Source organism: Myxine glutinosa, chromosome 10 (genome assembly GCF_964187855.1).
Source record: "Myxine glutinosa chromosome 10, kmMyxGlut1.1, whole genome shotgun sequence".
NCBI classification, from domain to species: Eukaryota; Metazoa; Chordata; class Myxini; order Myxiniformes; family Myxinidae; genus Myxine; species Myxine glutinosa.
Window position 1 is genome coordinate 18502166 of NC_136270.1, and position 16967 is coordinate 18519132.

A 16967-nucleotide genomic window follows, 5' to 3' on the forward strand; every position below is an offset into this window, starting at 1 on the left:
TTCCTTGCCGACATCACCTCAGACACCGTTGCTCATGAAACATCAGCAATTTGAGCTATCACTGAAGATCCTGCCAAACATGCCCCAACAATTACTCCTCTTTGAAAGTTACTGAGGTCTCTTATTGCAGCCATAATTTTAGGCAACCAGGCCTGTGCAGCATTTTTATATATGAACCTAAGCACGTGGGGATGTTATTTGCTTAATTAAATAATGGATCACACCCTGTGTAAAAGTTGTTACTTTCATATATGTCCCTCATTTACCCAAATATTTCCATTATCTGTATATCTATATTCCCAAGGGGAACATATATAGTAATGGACCTCGATTAACGTCTCCCACTTTTAACGTCATTTCACAAATATGTCATCACTTTATCAATACCACTACCTGATTTGTCACTATCTGCCACCTTGGCCTTTCACCTCCACCTGCCCTGGACACAAACTACGTTGCGTTGCGCATAAAGAAATGTACTATACTTTAGAGTGACTAAGAAGCAGTGTAAAAGTATTACCTTAGAAGTGAAATTCGATGTTATTCGTCCAATGGATGCTGGTGAATGTGCTGTCGATTTCACCGGGTTATTAAGTTTGCGTCCGAATGGAGTGCGTCCCATCTCTAAAAATGCTGATGGTCATTGTAAGTCGTAGATGATTCGACTGCTTCCAGGAGAGTTAAGAAAAGTTCAAACTCCAAAAAAGTTATTTATTTTTATTTAAATATGTGTGGGTGCGGCAATTGTTTTTCTTATTTATTTGAATATAACTGTCATGAATCAAAAGAAAGGATAATATCGTAGGTAAAATGCGAAATATAATAGGTGAGATGGCAACGGCAGGAATGCATCCCCCTTATTTATTCCATTTGTCTCAAGAGAAGAATTACTCTGAATTACACTGTTTCGATATTCGTCGCACATTTTAGGAACGCATCCCCGACGTAAACCGGGGTCTGTCTAACAGCATATGTATTCCTTAAACTTAAAGGAACGTCTATTTATCTATCTATAATTCCAGTAATCTCTGTGTGTATGTTTGTATGTTTGTATGTTTGTCTGTGACCGCTGTTTCTCGACAACCACGGGTCCGATATACTTGAAACTTGCCAGGTATATTGCTGGGGACCTGAGGATGTGCCTTTTCAAGGTTTCATATTAATCGGACAAGTAGTTACCGAGCTATGGCGATTTCTTTACCAAACTCCGCAAGCCGTTCGCTTTGGACCAAACCATTTCATGTAAATAGAGGGGGGGGATTGTCACCATACTCGCAAGCCGTTCGCTTTGGACCAAACCATTTCATGTAAATAGAGGGGGGGGATTGTCACCGTACTCGCAAGCCGTTCGCTTTGGACCAAACCATTTCATGTAAATAGAGGGGGGGGGGGGATTGTCACCGTACTCGCAAGCCGTTCGCTTTGGACCAAACCATTTCATGTAAATAGAGGGGGGGGATATAATTTTAGATATATATATAGTACGGGCATGCCCTAGTCTATCTATAATTCCAGTAATCTCTGTGTGTATGTCTGTGTGTCTGTGACCGCTGTTTCTCGACAACCACGGGTTCGATATACTTGAAACTTGCCAGATATATTGCTGGGGACCTGAGGATGTGCCTTTTCAAGGTTTCATATTAATCGGAGAAGTAGTTACCGAGCTATGGCGATTTCTTTACCAAACTCCGCAAGCCGTTCGCTTTGGACCAAACCATTTCATGTAAATAGAGGGGGGGGATTGTCACCGTACTCGCAAGCCGTTCGCTTTGGACCAAACCATTTCATGTAAATAGAGGGGGGGGGGGGGGATTGTCACCGTACTCGCAAGCCGTTCGCTTTGGCTTTGCGAATGGACCAAACCATTTCATGTACATAGAGGGGGGGGGATTGTCACCGTACTCGCAAGCCGTTCGCTTTGGCTTTGCGAATGGACCAAACCATTTCATGTAAATAGAGGGGGGGGATATAATTTTAGATATATATATAGTACGGGCATGCCCTAGTATTTATTAACTCTGCTACCACAGGTGGACGGAGGTTATGTATTCACCCCTGTTTGTTTGCCTCTGAGTAGGATATCTCAAAGCTATGGACGGATTTGGCCGAAAATGGTGAACAGGTTGGGTGTGTGAAAAGGATGAATCGATGAGATTTTCGTGAAGATTCGGGTACGGATATGAGAATCTTCTAAGTGATTCTTCATCATTGAGATAGGGGCAAAAAACGATATTTCAAAACGTTATGGATGGATTCGGACAAAACTAGGTGGATGAGTTGGTTAGGTGACGAGAACAAGCCGATTAGATTTGGTTAACGTCCGGATGCATATCCGGTCTATCGGTGGGATACAAAACGTAAACCCCTCAACCTGGAGGGGGTATGCAATCTACCAAGTGCCCGTTCTAGTATCCTTTATGCGAACACCCATTTATATTTACATTCCCGATTGGAAAATGTACGTATTTATGTGTTTCTACCAGGAAACCTCTTTTTTTTCTTCACTAAGCGGAGACACCAGCAATCCGCGTTCCTCACTAAACGGAGACACCAGGGATCTGCGTTCCTCACTAAACGGACACACAAAACAGCCGTGTTCTTCACTAAACGGACGCTTTCCTCACTAAACGGAGACACGAGGAAGCTGCATTCCTCACTAAATGGAGACACGAGGAAACTGCATTCCTCACTAAACAGACACCAGGAAGACGCATTCCTCACTAAATGGAGACACCAGGGATCTGCGTTCCTCACTAAACGGACACAAAAAAGCCACGTTCCTCACTAAACGGAGATGCCAGGAAGATGCTTTCCTCACTAAACGGGGACGCGAGGAAGCTGCATTCCTCACTAAATGAACACCAGGAAGATGCATTCCTCACTAAATTGAGACACGAGGTAACTGCGTTCTTCACTAAAGAGGGACCAGGAATCAGCGTTCCTCACTAAACAGACACCAGGAATCAGCATTCCTCACTAAACGAAGACACAAGGAAGCCGCATTCCTCCCTACACAGACACCAGTAATCAGTGTTCCTCACTAAACGAAGCACAAGGAAGCCGCGTTCCTCACTAAACAGACACCAGGAAGCCACGTTCCTCAATAAACGTTGACCCAAGGAAGCCGCATTCCTCACTAAACAGAGACACCAGGAATCAGCGTTCCTCACGAAACAAAGACAAGCCGCGTTCCTCACTACACAGGCACCAGTAATCAGCGTTCCTCACTAAACGAAGGACAAGGAAGCCACGTTGTTCACTAAACAGAGACACAAGGAAGCCGCTTTCCTCAATAAACGGAGACACAAGGAAGCCGCTTTCCTCACTAAACGGAGACACCAGGAAGCCGCATTCCTCACTAAATGGACACCAGGAATCATGAACAACTAGCTAAACACCAGTAGTACATGCTGCAAAGATGTACAATCTGCGAGACACCACGAGTACATGCTGCAGAAATAGACATCCGGCTAGACACCACAAGTACATGCTGCAGAGATGGACAACCTGTTAGACACCACGAGTACATGCTGCAGAGATGGACAACCTGCTAGACACCACGAGTACATGCTGCAGAGATGGACAACCTGCTAGACACCAGGAGTACATGCTGCAAAGATGGACAACCTGCTAGACACCACAAGTACATGCTGCAGAGATGGACAACCTGCTAGACACCACGAGTACATGCACATGCTGCAGAGATGGACAACCTGCTAGACACCACGAGTACATGCTGCAAAGATGGACAACTTGCTAAACACAAGGAATACATACTGCAGAGATCGACATGCTGCTATACACTACGTGTACATGCTACAAAGATGTACAACCTGCTAGACGTCAGAAGGGTGGGAGTTCCTGAGCAGGAAGTATGCTTTCAATAATTATCTCAAAGCTGTAGAACCCACGTATTATTAATAGTATTGTCCTGTTCTCCTCGCCGCCACAGGCACCTACACCCTAGAGACATGGCAAAGGAAGTTACACAAGCCAAAAAAGGAATAAAGTAAACATACCAGAGAATGGAGACAATTGCTGCTCCATATATGCATCTTTCCAATGCACAATGTATTTATATTTTAATTCATGAGCGAGCCTTCAATGACTCAAAAAAACAATTTCTCACCAATTTATAACACTCTGGTCCCTTATTCATTTGTTTAAAAACAATTATCAATCCTCTACGACACAGGAAAGTCACAGCATAACACAAGTAAAACTGTACCAAAAAAAGATGATGAGGAAGAGAAGGTAGTAGGCAAATAACAGGCGAGGACTGAGCAAATGAGGAGGGAGTGTAAGAAAAGAACGTTTTAAACTTTGAAGATGTAATACATTTCCCCAATTGTAAACCTGGTCGAAGTAGGATGTTATAAACACTTGACATTCAAGTTATAAATCTGGCCAATCAGTAAAGATGGAGCCAGATCCTTCTAAAGGGCCAAGCAAAGCTTCAGTTCAGATGTAAACAAAAAAACAATTGGACGGCAAAAAAAAAAGAAAAGCACAATATCACACAAGGTGAGTATGGGAGAGGTAGTGGAATGAGGAGCAAGTTGAGAGCATTAGTGATTTAGTGGTAGCAATCCTGATGAGAGGTGGGAGGAATGGGGCTGGTCAGGGATAGACGTGTGTTTGTGTTTGGATGCTTGCTGTAGCGTGGCACTCCGGGCCATGCCAATGCCACACCAACACCACAGCGTCTACGGAGATGTGCAGGGCAGGCGGTTTCTGTCGAGGCAAACCAACAAATATATTAGTCTAAGGAGAGGCCGAGGGAGGGATAAAGAAAGGTAAGGGGGTTAAAGGAAAGGGTTGGCCAATCAGTGAGGGTTGCAAACATAAAACAAACTAAAATTAGTTGCGAGACAAGTTGGACGTTAGATGATCAAGCAGAGCATCGCCCAAAAGCGGTTCAAGTAAACCTAAGTTTAAACCATCTCACAATAACACTTGGGATCGGAAACCTCTCCGCAAGCTTGCAGAATTAGCCTTGTACCTGATGGCATGATTCCCATTTAAAATTGGGAATCCAGGAATCGGTGTTATGGGTCCACCGGACGTACTCCCAGAGCACGGTACTGTCTGAGCGGATCCTGCACCGTCACCTTGCACGGGGTTGCCATCCCCTTTCAGCACACCGACACACTTCCAGTTCCCAAAGTAGTTGGCTACGTAATAGGAACACGCAAAATAAAACAAACAATTATTTGACACACTCCTGAAAAGTTCATTTTTAAAAAACTTGCTCAAAACAAACCATTTATTAAATTCCATTATACACCTCCTCGGGTCAATGCCCCTGTACATCTCCGCACTTGAACTCTGTTGTGCACCCCCTCACGTCGACTCCGCTGTGCGCCCCCCCCCCACATGGACTCCGCTGTGCGCTCCCTCACGACGACTCCGTTGTGCCCTCCCCACGTCGGCTCCGTTATGCCCCCCCACCCCCACGTAGACTCCGCTGTGTGCCCCCTTACGACGACTCCACTGTGCGCCCCCTCACGACGACTCTGCTGTGCACCCCCCCCCACATCGACTCCGCTGTGCGCACCCCACTGTGTGCCCCCCACGTCGACTCACGTCAACGCCATATGTAAAAAAAAAAAAAAAAAAAAAAAAAATATAGTGTTTCGGTTTTGAGTTTTGTAGAATCAGTATAATAAAGGTTAAATTTCCCCCTCATAGTTAGTCACACAAGCAACATGTAGCCTCGCGATAGTGTAGTTATCTCTTAGTATTTGTGAGCTTTGTCATTTTCCTATGTTAGTTCTGCGTTGAGTGGAGTAAGGAGAATAGGTCCTACTCCGACTTCCATTGACTATCCCGCCTCCCGAGCCTCATGCCCCTTTGCGCTGCCTTTGGTTCATTTTGGCGCAAATTAACACGAGGCTGGCTAGGAGGGTCGGGGCGGGGCCGAATGAGGGCGGCAGAGGAGCTGACGGTAAGCACGAGTCGCCAATCAGGGCTCAGAGGGTGTGGCGGCAGCACTGCGTCACAGGGCGTGGTTGGAAGGTTCGAGAGGGTTCGAGCAGGTTCGGGGCATACCAATATAACCCGTCGCGCAAAGCCCCCAAGAGGACTGAGCGTCAAAGGACTCGCGCGCGGTGAGCAGTTGAGTAAGTGGAGAGCGTCAAAGGACTGAGCGTCAAAGGACTGAAGGACTTGCGAGTGGAGAGCGTCGAAGCACTCGAGAGTTGAACGAGCGTGCGGTGAGCAAGAGGACTTTGAGAGATACGCGAGTGGCGAGAGACGCGCAGGAACCAGGATACGTGCTAATAAAAAGTAACGCTCGGTTTGAGCTTGAAGCCGAGCCGCATATAGTGCATTAAGCTGCGCGAGTGATAGTGCGCTGTGTAACCGCCAGCCGCGCTGAGAGACGCGTATTTTCCTTTCTACCTCATCGGCTGCCTTTTGTTCGGGAGACGCGCTACGAGGGTCCTTCCACCGCCTGCTTGCCATCTTCGCGGGACGTGCTGGGACCGTGGAGAGCAGGACGGAGCTGTTACTGGACGACCACGTCGACGCGCTTGGCCGGAACATCAACCTGCCTGCAATCCCCTGTGTGAGTGTGACAGGCCCGAGTCTGGGAAGTAAGATAAGACTGATTAAGTGCTGCTCTGTGTCTCTGCGTACCGATCATTGTACATACGTGTGGGAATAATAATTAAACCTGTGTTCTTCCTTTTCCATTCGATCGTTCTCGTGATTTCCTCATTGACTAAGCGTGGTAGGAATAGAACCGCTCGAATCGGGTTCCACTACTAAAAACTGCACGGACCACGTGGTACTCAATCCGCTCGGTGTACCCAAATCACACGTGGCTCGTGCGAGGCTTGCTTCCCCGCTTCCGTAGCGGCGCAGGGATTTAGGTACGAGCGAGACTTGGTCCCGAAACCCTACCTTGCGTTTGTCCGGAAGAGGCGTTTCAAGTCTCTCGGTTCCACCAAGCCCAGAAAGAACAAGGGGCTTAATCCCCCCTTTGTAAGGGTAAGAAGGGCGGCGGAGAACCGTAACATTTGGTGTCAGGTGGGATTTGGAACCATGGACAAAATTTGACACCAATTTTACATATTGGCCATAACAATTGGTGTCCGGGAGTGGGATTTGGAACCCTAACAAAAGTTGTTTGGACGGATTGGCTCCAAATTGCAAGCGGACGAAATTTAGTATAAAAGCCAAATTGTATTCGTACCATGGCTAGTCAAGGCAGTCGAATGCCGGTGGCGGTAGAAAATGAAAAATTAATGACCCAGGACCCACAGGAGGAGTTGGTAGACGAAGTGAAAATCGATGAGGGTGCGGTAGCTGGTAAAGAAAATGGCGGCGCCTCGCACATGGCGGCGAGAGCCGAGCCCACTGTACCAACGGTTATGGACATACAACTATTTATGACACACATGATGGCCTTTGTGGCCAAAACGGAGTATAGCCTGAAAGAAATGGGGGGAAAAATGGACACCCAGAGAGACGAAGCAAGGTGTAACATGGAGGGGTTGGAAAACAAAATGGAAGCCCAAAATAATCAATTGGAAAAAATGATGGCAGCATCAAAGAAGGACATAAAAAAGGGGGGAAGGACATAAGACGCAGGTTGAGCGAGGAGGTCGCAGTGTGGGGCACGACGAGGTGAAGCAGCGCGAGGAGAGCGAGCTCAAGCAAAGGGTAGCCAAGTTGACTGGGAGTATAGAAATCGCGACGCGGGGTGTAAAAAAGCCGACGGCCGCCGAATTGGACAAGGAAATTTTATGCGCGGCGGCGGTCGTTGAAGAAAAAGAAATAATTCGAATCGAAGAGATAATTCAAATTGAAGGAACAATTGGGGCCGAAGAGACGGCAGAGATAGAAAATGAATCGTGGGAGAAAGTGATGGAATGTACTCAAAGTTTGTATTTGCCTCGTGATGTTGGGCTTGCTAACAAAATGAAAAGTTTGCAGGTGCTGCTGGCGGAAAAGAAGATCCCCAAGGTGAGATAAAATGGCGCGAGTGTGTTTGGTGCGAAAAGGGTTTTGGCACGCTTGGGAAAGAAGTGAAACCCGGGCGGTCGTGGAAGGTCCATTGTGCGGTGTACGAGGGCGACTGGCGCGCGTGAGAGAAAAGTGTGCACCGGAGCGCGAGTGTGTGCGAGAAAAGTGTGTTACAGAGTGTGAGTGAGAATGCACACCGGACTGTGTGCGGGAAGAGTGTGTAACAGGAGAGTGTGTTAAAGTGTGCGAAGGAGTGCACACCCGAGAGTGGGGAAAAAGAGTGTACGATGATTGGGTGTGCAACAGGAGAGTGCACACCCGTGGGTGTTACAGACTGTGTGCGGGGAGAGTGTGTTACAGAGAGTGTGCAGGAGTGCACACCAGAGCGTGTTGTAGAGTGTGTGCAGGAGTGCACACCCGGGGGTGTTAGAGTGTGTGGTAGAAGAGTGCGTAGAAGAAGAGTGCGTACTGAAGTGTGTGAGGGGTGTGAGTGCGCATAGGTGTGCAGGTGCGAGTACGGTGTGAGGGAGAATGCACACCAGAGGACATGGAAGGAGAGTGTGTGGTAACGGAGTGTATGGGAGGCGCAGGGACGCCTCAGTGTGGGAGTGCGGAGTGGGTCGCGAGTGGTGAGAACGCGGCTCAAGCATCGACACAGACCGGGGTAGCGTTTAGCGCGACGGATAGCCGACGTGAGCCCTCGGTGAGTTGTGTGCAACAGGGACTGGCGGGGATCCATGTCACGGCCGTGTCACAAGGACCGACGTGCACGATTCGTGCCGGACCCCGCCCTGTATGGTTGGTGCCGCGCCGTGGCGGTAAAGGCGAACGGCGAGATTCAAGGGGAGGCAGGAGATTTCAGAGCCGCGCACCTTTGCGGGTGCGGTGCTCCGACCGTGGGTGGTTGGGGTCATCGTGCGTGGGACCGCGAGGCCCCGCGCAGAGATGGAGCCCTGAACCTCGACCCCTCCATGCCTCCTCCCCTGGATCAAAAATGCTGGACGGACCCAACCTACAGTAGACTAACCACCCACATGGATCACTCGGCCTTTCAAAGCCGAGCTGTGACGATGTATTCCCACTTGGAGAGGCTCAAGTGCAGTGGACAAATGGAAATAGTGTACCCTGCGAGGGGGAATGGCAGTCTGACCATTCCTCACATGACCAGGGCCCATGAGGATTAGATTAGGGGGATGGCAGTGTTAGGCACATGGGGGAGCCAGCGATGGTTACCTCCATGGGGCACCGAAGCTAGCCGAGGGAGGGCTAGGATAATTGATAGGGAATTAGCTGACTGTAGAAGACATGAGATTTAATTTGTGACATTTGTACTGCAGTGGGGACGTAGGTAGTTTACCTGGATGATAATGACGAAGGGAGTGCATAGTTTAATGGGATGACGGGGAAGCACGAGTATTAGTGGAAAAGCAGTTAGCTAGATGATGCTGTGTGTTTGATGAGAAATTGTATTGAGACAAATGGAATTGTGTTTTGGTGTATGGAAAGTAGTGTGAATTGACTTGCATGGTGTGCAAGACGAGAGGTGTGTAAGCACAAAAGGTGTGCAAGATATTTGGTTTGCGAAATAAATGGTGTGTGAGAATAAATGGTGTCGAATGCTTGGTGTGGGAATAAAAGGTGTGGAATGCATGGTGCGAAGGACTGAATGGGGGAAGAGTGGAACCCATTCGCAAAAGCCCGGGGGGGGGGGGGGGGGGGGTAGTGTAAAACCCAGGTAGAGGGCTTAGACAAAATTTGTATGGATATTGACACCTGTGGTGCAGGTAGTGGCAAAGTAGTGCTTTGGAGGGTGCATGAGTCAGTGAAATGGCTGGGCGTGTGGCTTAATTGGTGCGTATGGTTATTGGGGCACTCCGCCACGGGTAGTTTGTTGGCCAGGTGAGGCCGCAGGTAGGCTCTGGGAGCCAGTTAGGGTAGTTGCGAGTTGTTCAGTGGGGCCCGAGGATCCAAGGGAATGACCCGGGTTGCCCAATGCCAAGGAGGGCATCAGGGGGTAAAGAGCCAGGAGGGGCCTTCCCCAGTTTAGGTAGTCGCAAGAGCAGGTAAGCTCGGGTGGCGACTTCAGTGGCGGAGGTGCACAGGTAGTTGGACCTGCTAGTGGAGCCACACGACCCAGCCCCGAAATTGTGCAAGGGCACAGAGTGAAAAAATTGGGGAGTGAGACCCAAATTTGGATGGCACCAGGTGGGCAATGGGAATTTGGTTTTTAGAACCGCATAGTTTAAAGAGGCCGATTGGCAGGGTACAACCCCGGGTAGTTTAAATGAGTTAATGTCATTCGTGAAGTTAGGAAGAGAAATCCCCTTCGCGCCATCCACAGCCATTCACCAAGGAGGGCGGAGCTCCACACCAAGGCTTTGTGAACTGTTGAGTGTAAGACGCATCATGACGTAATGAGACATTGTGTTTGTTCCATTCCTTCCTTCCTGGGAGGGATTGGGAGACGAATTTGGTATTAGAGGGGGATATGGGAGACAAGACGTAGAGACGAAATTGTAAATACAAACAGGGCCAGGGTAGTGTAATCCGATGTTGGGGGGGGTACGAACGGTTAGGGACGAGCTTGCTCTGCTCGCTCTTCCGTGCCCCTCATGCTGCATTACCTTGTATTGCTGTGTACCTTTGTGCCCTTTCCACTTTGCTGGTCGTGCTTTGTCTCTCCCCCCCACCCCAGGACCATTTTGGAGGTGGAACTGTGCAGCATCATCGACCTGTGCAGCATTCTTTCTGCACCCTTGTTACATCTGTGCAGCTGAACTGCGCAGCACTTTGCTGCCATATCCGTTTGTTGTATTTTGCTGCACCTGTGCAGCACTTTGCTGCCCCCAAAACACTTTGCTGCACATTACACTTATGGACCACAGGTTTTGTGGCCTTGCACCTCTGCTTTGCAGCACCTTGCTGCAAATTCACCTTGCATCTTCGGACCACTTGTTTTGAGTGGCATAAATGTCATGCAGTCGGACCACATAGGGTTGGCCCTGCTGGCAGAATACAATAAACAGTTTTTGTGTATTTTTATTATGGTGTGCTAGGGACGAGAAGATTGGTAAGTTTATTTAGCCCTGAAGAGCAGGAATGGCCTGTATGCCGGTCAGGGGGCTTGCCGGTTTGATATATGCACACAGAAGACGCAAGAAGCAAGATGCAAGAAGCAAGCAGCAAATATGACTTTTGAGTGAGTTTTTGTGCTTTGCTGTGCTTTCTCTCCCCTCCAATCTTCTTTCCAAAAAGGGCAGGTCCTGGGTCATAGAACTGTAAATAAGGAGTAGGTTTTGTGCTTGCATATAAAATGCTGCCCACCGGCTCTATGTTTAGTTTGACCAATTCCGGATTCGGTTAATCGTGGGCGTGATTCTGTTGGAGTAGCTACTCAACGCAGTAGGTGGGACATATTTAGTGTTTTAAAACTGTCGCATACACGGGTTAGAGTAAATGTTAGAGGGAACCACATCTATATGTCACATGTAAAAGTAAAAGTCAGTTCCCAGATCTTTCTCAAAACCGGTCGTTCCAATTTTTGTAGGTTCGACTTGGGGACGAGTCTGACGAGGGAGAGGGGTAGTGTTGCGGTTTTGAGTTTTGTTCAGTCAGTATAATAAAGGTTAAATTTACCCCTCGTAGTTAGTCACACAAGCAACATGCAGCCTCGCGATAGTGTAGTTATCTCTTCGTATTTGTGAGCTTAGTTCTTTTCCTATGTTAGTTCTGCGTTGAGTAGAGTAAGGAGAATAGGTCCTACTCCTACTTCCATTGACTATCCCGCCTCCCTAGCCTCATGCCCCTTTGCGCTGCCTTTGGTTCATTTTGACGCAAATTAACACGAGGCTGGCTAGGAGGGTCGGGGCGGGGCCGAATGAGGGCGGCAGAGGAGCTGAGGGCAAGCACGAGTCGCCAATCAGGGCTCAGAGGGTGTGGCGGCAGCACTGCGTCACAGGGCGTGGTTGGAAGGTTCGAGAGTGTTCGAGAGGGTTCGGGGCGTACCAATATAACCCGTCGCGCAAAGCCCCCAAGAGGACTGAGCGTCAAAGGACTCACGCGCGGTGAGCAGTTGAGTAAGTGGAGAGCGTCAAAGGACTGAGCGTCCAGGGACTGAAGGACTTGCGAGTGGAGAGCGTCGAAGGACTCGAGAGTTGAAAGAGCGTGCGGTGAGCAAGAGGACTTTGAGAGATACGCGAGTGGCGAGAGACGCGCAGGAACCAGGATACGCGCTAATATAAAGCCACACTCGGTTTGAGCTTGAAGCCGAGCCGCATCGTGCATTAAGCTGCGCGAGTGAGAGCGCGCTGTGTAACCGCCAGCCGCGGTGAGAGACACGTATTTTCCTTTCTACCTCATCGGCTGCCTTTTGTTCGGGAGACGCGCTACGAGGGTCCTTCCACCGCCTGCTTGCCATCTTCGCGGGACGTGCTGGGACCGTGGAGAGCCGGACGGGGCGGTTCCTGGACGACCACGTCGACGCGCTTGGCCGGAACATCAACCTGCCTGCAATCCCCTGTGTGAGTGTGACGGGCCCGAATCTGGGAAGTAAGATAAGACTGATTAAGTGCTGCTCTGTCTCTGCGTACCGATCATTGTACATACGTGTGGGAATAATAATTAAACCTGTGTTCTTCCTTTTCCATTCGATCGTTCTCGTGATTTCCTCATTGACTAAGCGTGGTACGAATAGAACCGCTCGAATCGGGTTCCACTACTTAAAACTGCACGGACCACGTGGTACTCAATCCGCTCGGTGTACCCAAATCACACGTGGCTTGTGCGAGGCTTGCTTCCCCGCTTCCGTGGCGGTGCAGGGATTTAGGTACGAGCGAGACTTGGTCCCGAAACCCGACCTTGCGTTTGTCCGGAAGAGGCGTTTCAAGTCTCTCGGTTCCGCCAAGCCCAGAAAGAACAAGGGGCTTAATCCCCCCTTGGTAAGGGTAAGAAGGGCGGCGGAGAACCGTAACAATATATATATATTGTCAATTATGTGTGAAAACACTTCACCTTAAATAGTCATTATTATATAATGAGCAGCAATAACAACATGTACACATAGAACTATCAGTTTCTGGCCTGGTGGATCTCATCCAAGTACAGAGTGGCAACTGTAGGATGGGGTGAGTGTATGAAATGCAGTGTTAGTGCCATCCCCACTCAGGAAGTCCACTACTATCCTCACACCATCCTCACATTAACCAATACCATCCTCATATTTAACACCATGTACAATTATAACAATTAGATAGCATATCATTTTTAATTACAAGTAATAAAAGGGAACAAGCATTATTTTTTTAATTAGAAGTACCACGTGGAATTATAACACTTATTGGACAGCAAACTGGCTGGCTTGATTGAAGAGGAATTACAATCAGGCTATTTAGTGTCGGTCAGTTTTAAAGTACAGTGATGCGGTCCAAAATGAGTGTTATAGGTGTTTTAGGATGAGTGTTATAGGATGTAAAATCCTCTATAGACAACTAGTAGGTACTTTACAGGTTGATAAGTTTATATATATTGGTGGATTTATTTTTGAGGATTTGTGTTGTATTAAACCGATGGAGTGTCCATACAATCCCAACATCGAAAGTCAAGCAACTTCCTGAAAACATTGCAAATCAATTGAATAACACTTAAACCCCTTCCATCGTCATCCAGTAAGATCCAATACCTCTGTCAGCCATGTTTATATTCAACTAATATGAAAAAAGAGAGAATCGATAAATATCAAAGTGAGAACATGATAAAAAAAGATCATTAAAATTTAGCAAAGTTGCTCAGTGAATTGTGTTCTGTGCATTCATAATTCTGGTATACCTATGATGCATTGTGGAACCAATTGTTTACTATATAGTACTTTATAATGTTTATTAGACATAGATGCTAATTGTAGGTGTAGTGTGGAGTGAAAAGGTGACAAATGTCAATGTTAGAGTTAGAGTTAGATTTACAGGTTATGGGAAGATTGCGAGTGTTCGGGGAATTTCTATGGCTTCACCTCCACTCCCAGCTTTTGTTCAGATGTGTGTTGTACCGTCCACCAAACAGTGACGAATCCATTTACATCTCGCTGTCCGACAACATGGACCAACTTCTATCCACTCATCCAAACTCTCTTCCTCATATGTGGCGACATAAACTGTCATCATGCCAGCTGGCTGCCATGGCACCTCAGCAAAGGACTTCTGCGCCTCATTGGGACTGACACAATCTGTCAATTCCCAACCCAGATCTCAGTCTGGGTTGAGGGGTCAACGGTACATCTTCAACAGTCAACGGTACATCTTCTCTTCTAGACTTGGGTATGACTAACTTCCCTGCAAATGTCTGTTGTTCTTCTTCTGCTCCAATCAGTTCATCTGATCACACGTTCGTTAAAGTGGACATCTCCCCTGACCATTCTCAGAGAGCTGCGTCAGCGCCGACGGGTCAACTCTGTTGTACACAGTCAGCCTCACTCAAGCTGAATGGCACGGTATTTAAGCAGCCATCAAACTTCTGGACTGGTCTCCCATTTCTACTGTTTCTGACCTCAACTCATCCTGGAAATTCTCCCAAAGAAAACAGCTCTCTCATGAGCAGTTTTATCCCATCTAGTCTTCAATTGTCATACCTTTCCTCCTGCTCATGATACATTGAAGCTTATGGTGAGGCAGTTGCCCTGAAAGAACTTGCCTTCGCTTCCTGGAAGGCAAATCCAACTGAAGGTAATCACAGTTCCTTCCACAAAGCTCAGAACACGTGTGTGTCTACCCTCAGGAGAGACCGGAAACAATATCTCTCTAAACTCAAGACTAAACTCTCAAACCTGTCTCCCTCCTTCAAATCCTGGTGGCGGATGGTCAAATCTGTTTCTGATGCTTGTTCCTACCTCAAATGGCTACACAGCTGACTCCGCTTGTGAAAAAGCCAAATGCCTCAACTCTGTGTTTGCCTTAAAATCTTGTGCCCCAAACCCATCTCTCTCTGTACCCACCTTACCCAGTTGTACCCAGCTGCTCCTGGGCTCTGTGTCCTTCTCTCTCGACAAGGTGGAGAAGATTCTGTCAAACCTCGACTCTGATTCTGCAACTGGACCAGAGAGTATCAGCCCACAGGTCCTAAAATCCAGCTTTTATTTATCTATTTTTTTAAATACAAGATTGAGGCTAAAAACCCAAAAAAAAAAATCGTGCTCTGCCGCTCTATTTCACCCTCTCTGTTCTCTTCACCCTCTCTCTTGGTTAAGGTCATCTGCCATTTGCTTCCAAATCAGCCAACATCACCGCTTTACACAAAAAAGGTGCAAAAACAGATCCTTGCAACTATAGACCAATCAGCCTCCTCCCAATTATCACCAAAGTCATGGAATCCATCATTGCTTTGGATATTAAATCGTTCCTCTTCTCCAATGGCTCCATATCTGATCATTAATTTGGATTCCAACCAGGTCACTGTACTCTGGACATGCTGCTTCTGCTGTCTCAACAATGGATGGAGGTCCTCACCGTCAAACAGGAAATCAGAGCCGTCTCCCTTGACGTATCTGTATCCTTCAACACGGTCTGGCACCCGCCCTCACCAAACACTCCTCTTCTGGTATCCATGGAAATCTCCACGCATGGCTTGTGGACTTCCTCTCTGGTCGTAGTCAACATGTGGCTTTAAATGGAATTCTCTCCATCTCCTCTTCCTGTCCAGGCTTCATTAAGGCAGTGTTCTGGGCCTTGTGCTTTTTCTAGTCTTCATTAGTGATCTCTCCGACCTCCTGGAAAATCCTCTCCATCTCTTTGCTGATGACTCTATGACCTCTCTATCTGACTATCTCTGATGACCTCTCTATCTCTGCTGCTCCATCTCTCATCCCTCAGATGAACAGGCTAATTATCTCTCCGACTCTCTGGAAAATCCTATCTCTTTGCTGATGACTCCACTCTCTGCCGCTCCATATCTCAACCATCAGATCAGCAGTCTGCAGCCTCCTCACTCTCTGCAGACCTGGACAACATCACAGACTGGTCAAACAAGTGGAACATGTCTTTCAATCCTGACAAATCTCACACTGTCACTTTGTCTCTATGAAAATACCGACTGGAAAACCCTCCCATCTACTTTCTCAACAATCCTCTCCAAGAAGTTCTGTCGCTCAAGCTTTTGGGTCTCACTATCTGCCATGATCTTCCTGGGAAAACCACATTTCAAATCTGGCCTCCAAAGCCAGTCGCCGACTGGGCATCCTCCGTCGTGCGAAGTCCTTCCTTGGCACACCTGAGCTCCTCACCACATACAAGGCTTTCATCCGCAGCTCAATGGAATACTGCTCTCCCCTCTGGGCTGGTGCTCCTGCCTCACACCTAGCTCGGCTTCACGCTGTTGAAACCAAAGCTTTCAGAATCATTGGAATCTCCCCCGATGAAGCTAACTCCGAGGGCCTTTCACTCACTCACGGTAGGCAGGTTGGTGGTCTTTCTGTCTTCTACCGACTCCTATCCAGCCTAGCTCCCCCAGCTCTATCTGTGCTCTGTCCCCCAAATATTCCTACAGGTTGCACAAGATCTGCCAGCAACCCTCTTCTGGTGAAATTGCCAAAATGAAGACCCTCTGCTCACCTTCACTCTTTCATTCCTCTTTTTTTCCCGCCTCTGGAACAAACTACCTCACTCTCTTCAATCCCACTCCTCCCGCCAGGTCTTTAAAACAGCTGTTCACCACCATCTCTTATCTTCCCAACACCCCCCCTCCCGCCCCACGCATCCAAAACCTTGATCTTTTCTACCCCAGTTAATTCACCCCAGATCCAATTTTTTGAAATACCAAGTTCTTTCCTGGAAGTCCTAGCAGTGTCCATCTTGTTTATCCCGTGTACCCCACACCCAGCAATCTCTCTTCCACAGATCTCCCAATGTCCATGTTCCCCACTGTTTTGTTGTGCTTCCCTCTTCTTCCTCCTCTTGTCTCCTCCCTTTATCATAGGTTCTATGTGTTCCTTTTAATAAAGGCAAGTTTGGACG

The 16967-nt window shown here is 47.9% G+C and overlaps 1 protein-coding gene across 9 annotated transcripts in view; it reads right to left on the reverse strand.

Annotated features, from left to right (window-relative positions):
- SEH1L (SEH1 like nucleoporin) overlaps positions 1-16967 on the reverse strand; it is a 130676-nt gene that overhangs the window by 23430 nt on the left and 90279 nt on the right. For 6 of the 9 annotated variants that reach the window (XM_078785394.1, XM_068127002.2, XM_078785395.1 and 3 more), the window contains exon 9: positions 5003-5174. In XM_078785394.1, the coding sequence (XP_078641520.1) occupies positions 5003-5174 (172 nt within the window). Of the gene's footprint in view, positions 1-4035; positions 4735-5002; positions 5175-16967 lie in introns of those variants that run through there. The other 3 variants (XM_078785396.1, XM_068127005.2, XM_078785397.1) reach the window with 1 other exon arrangement.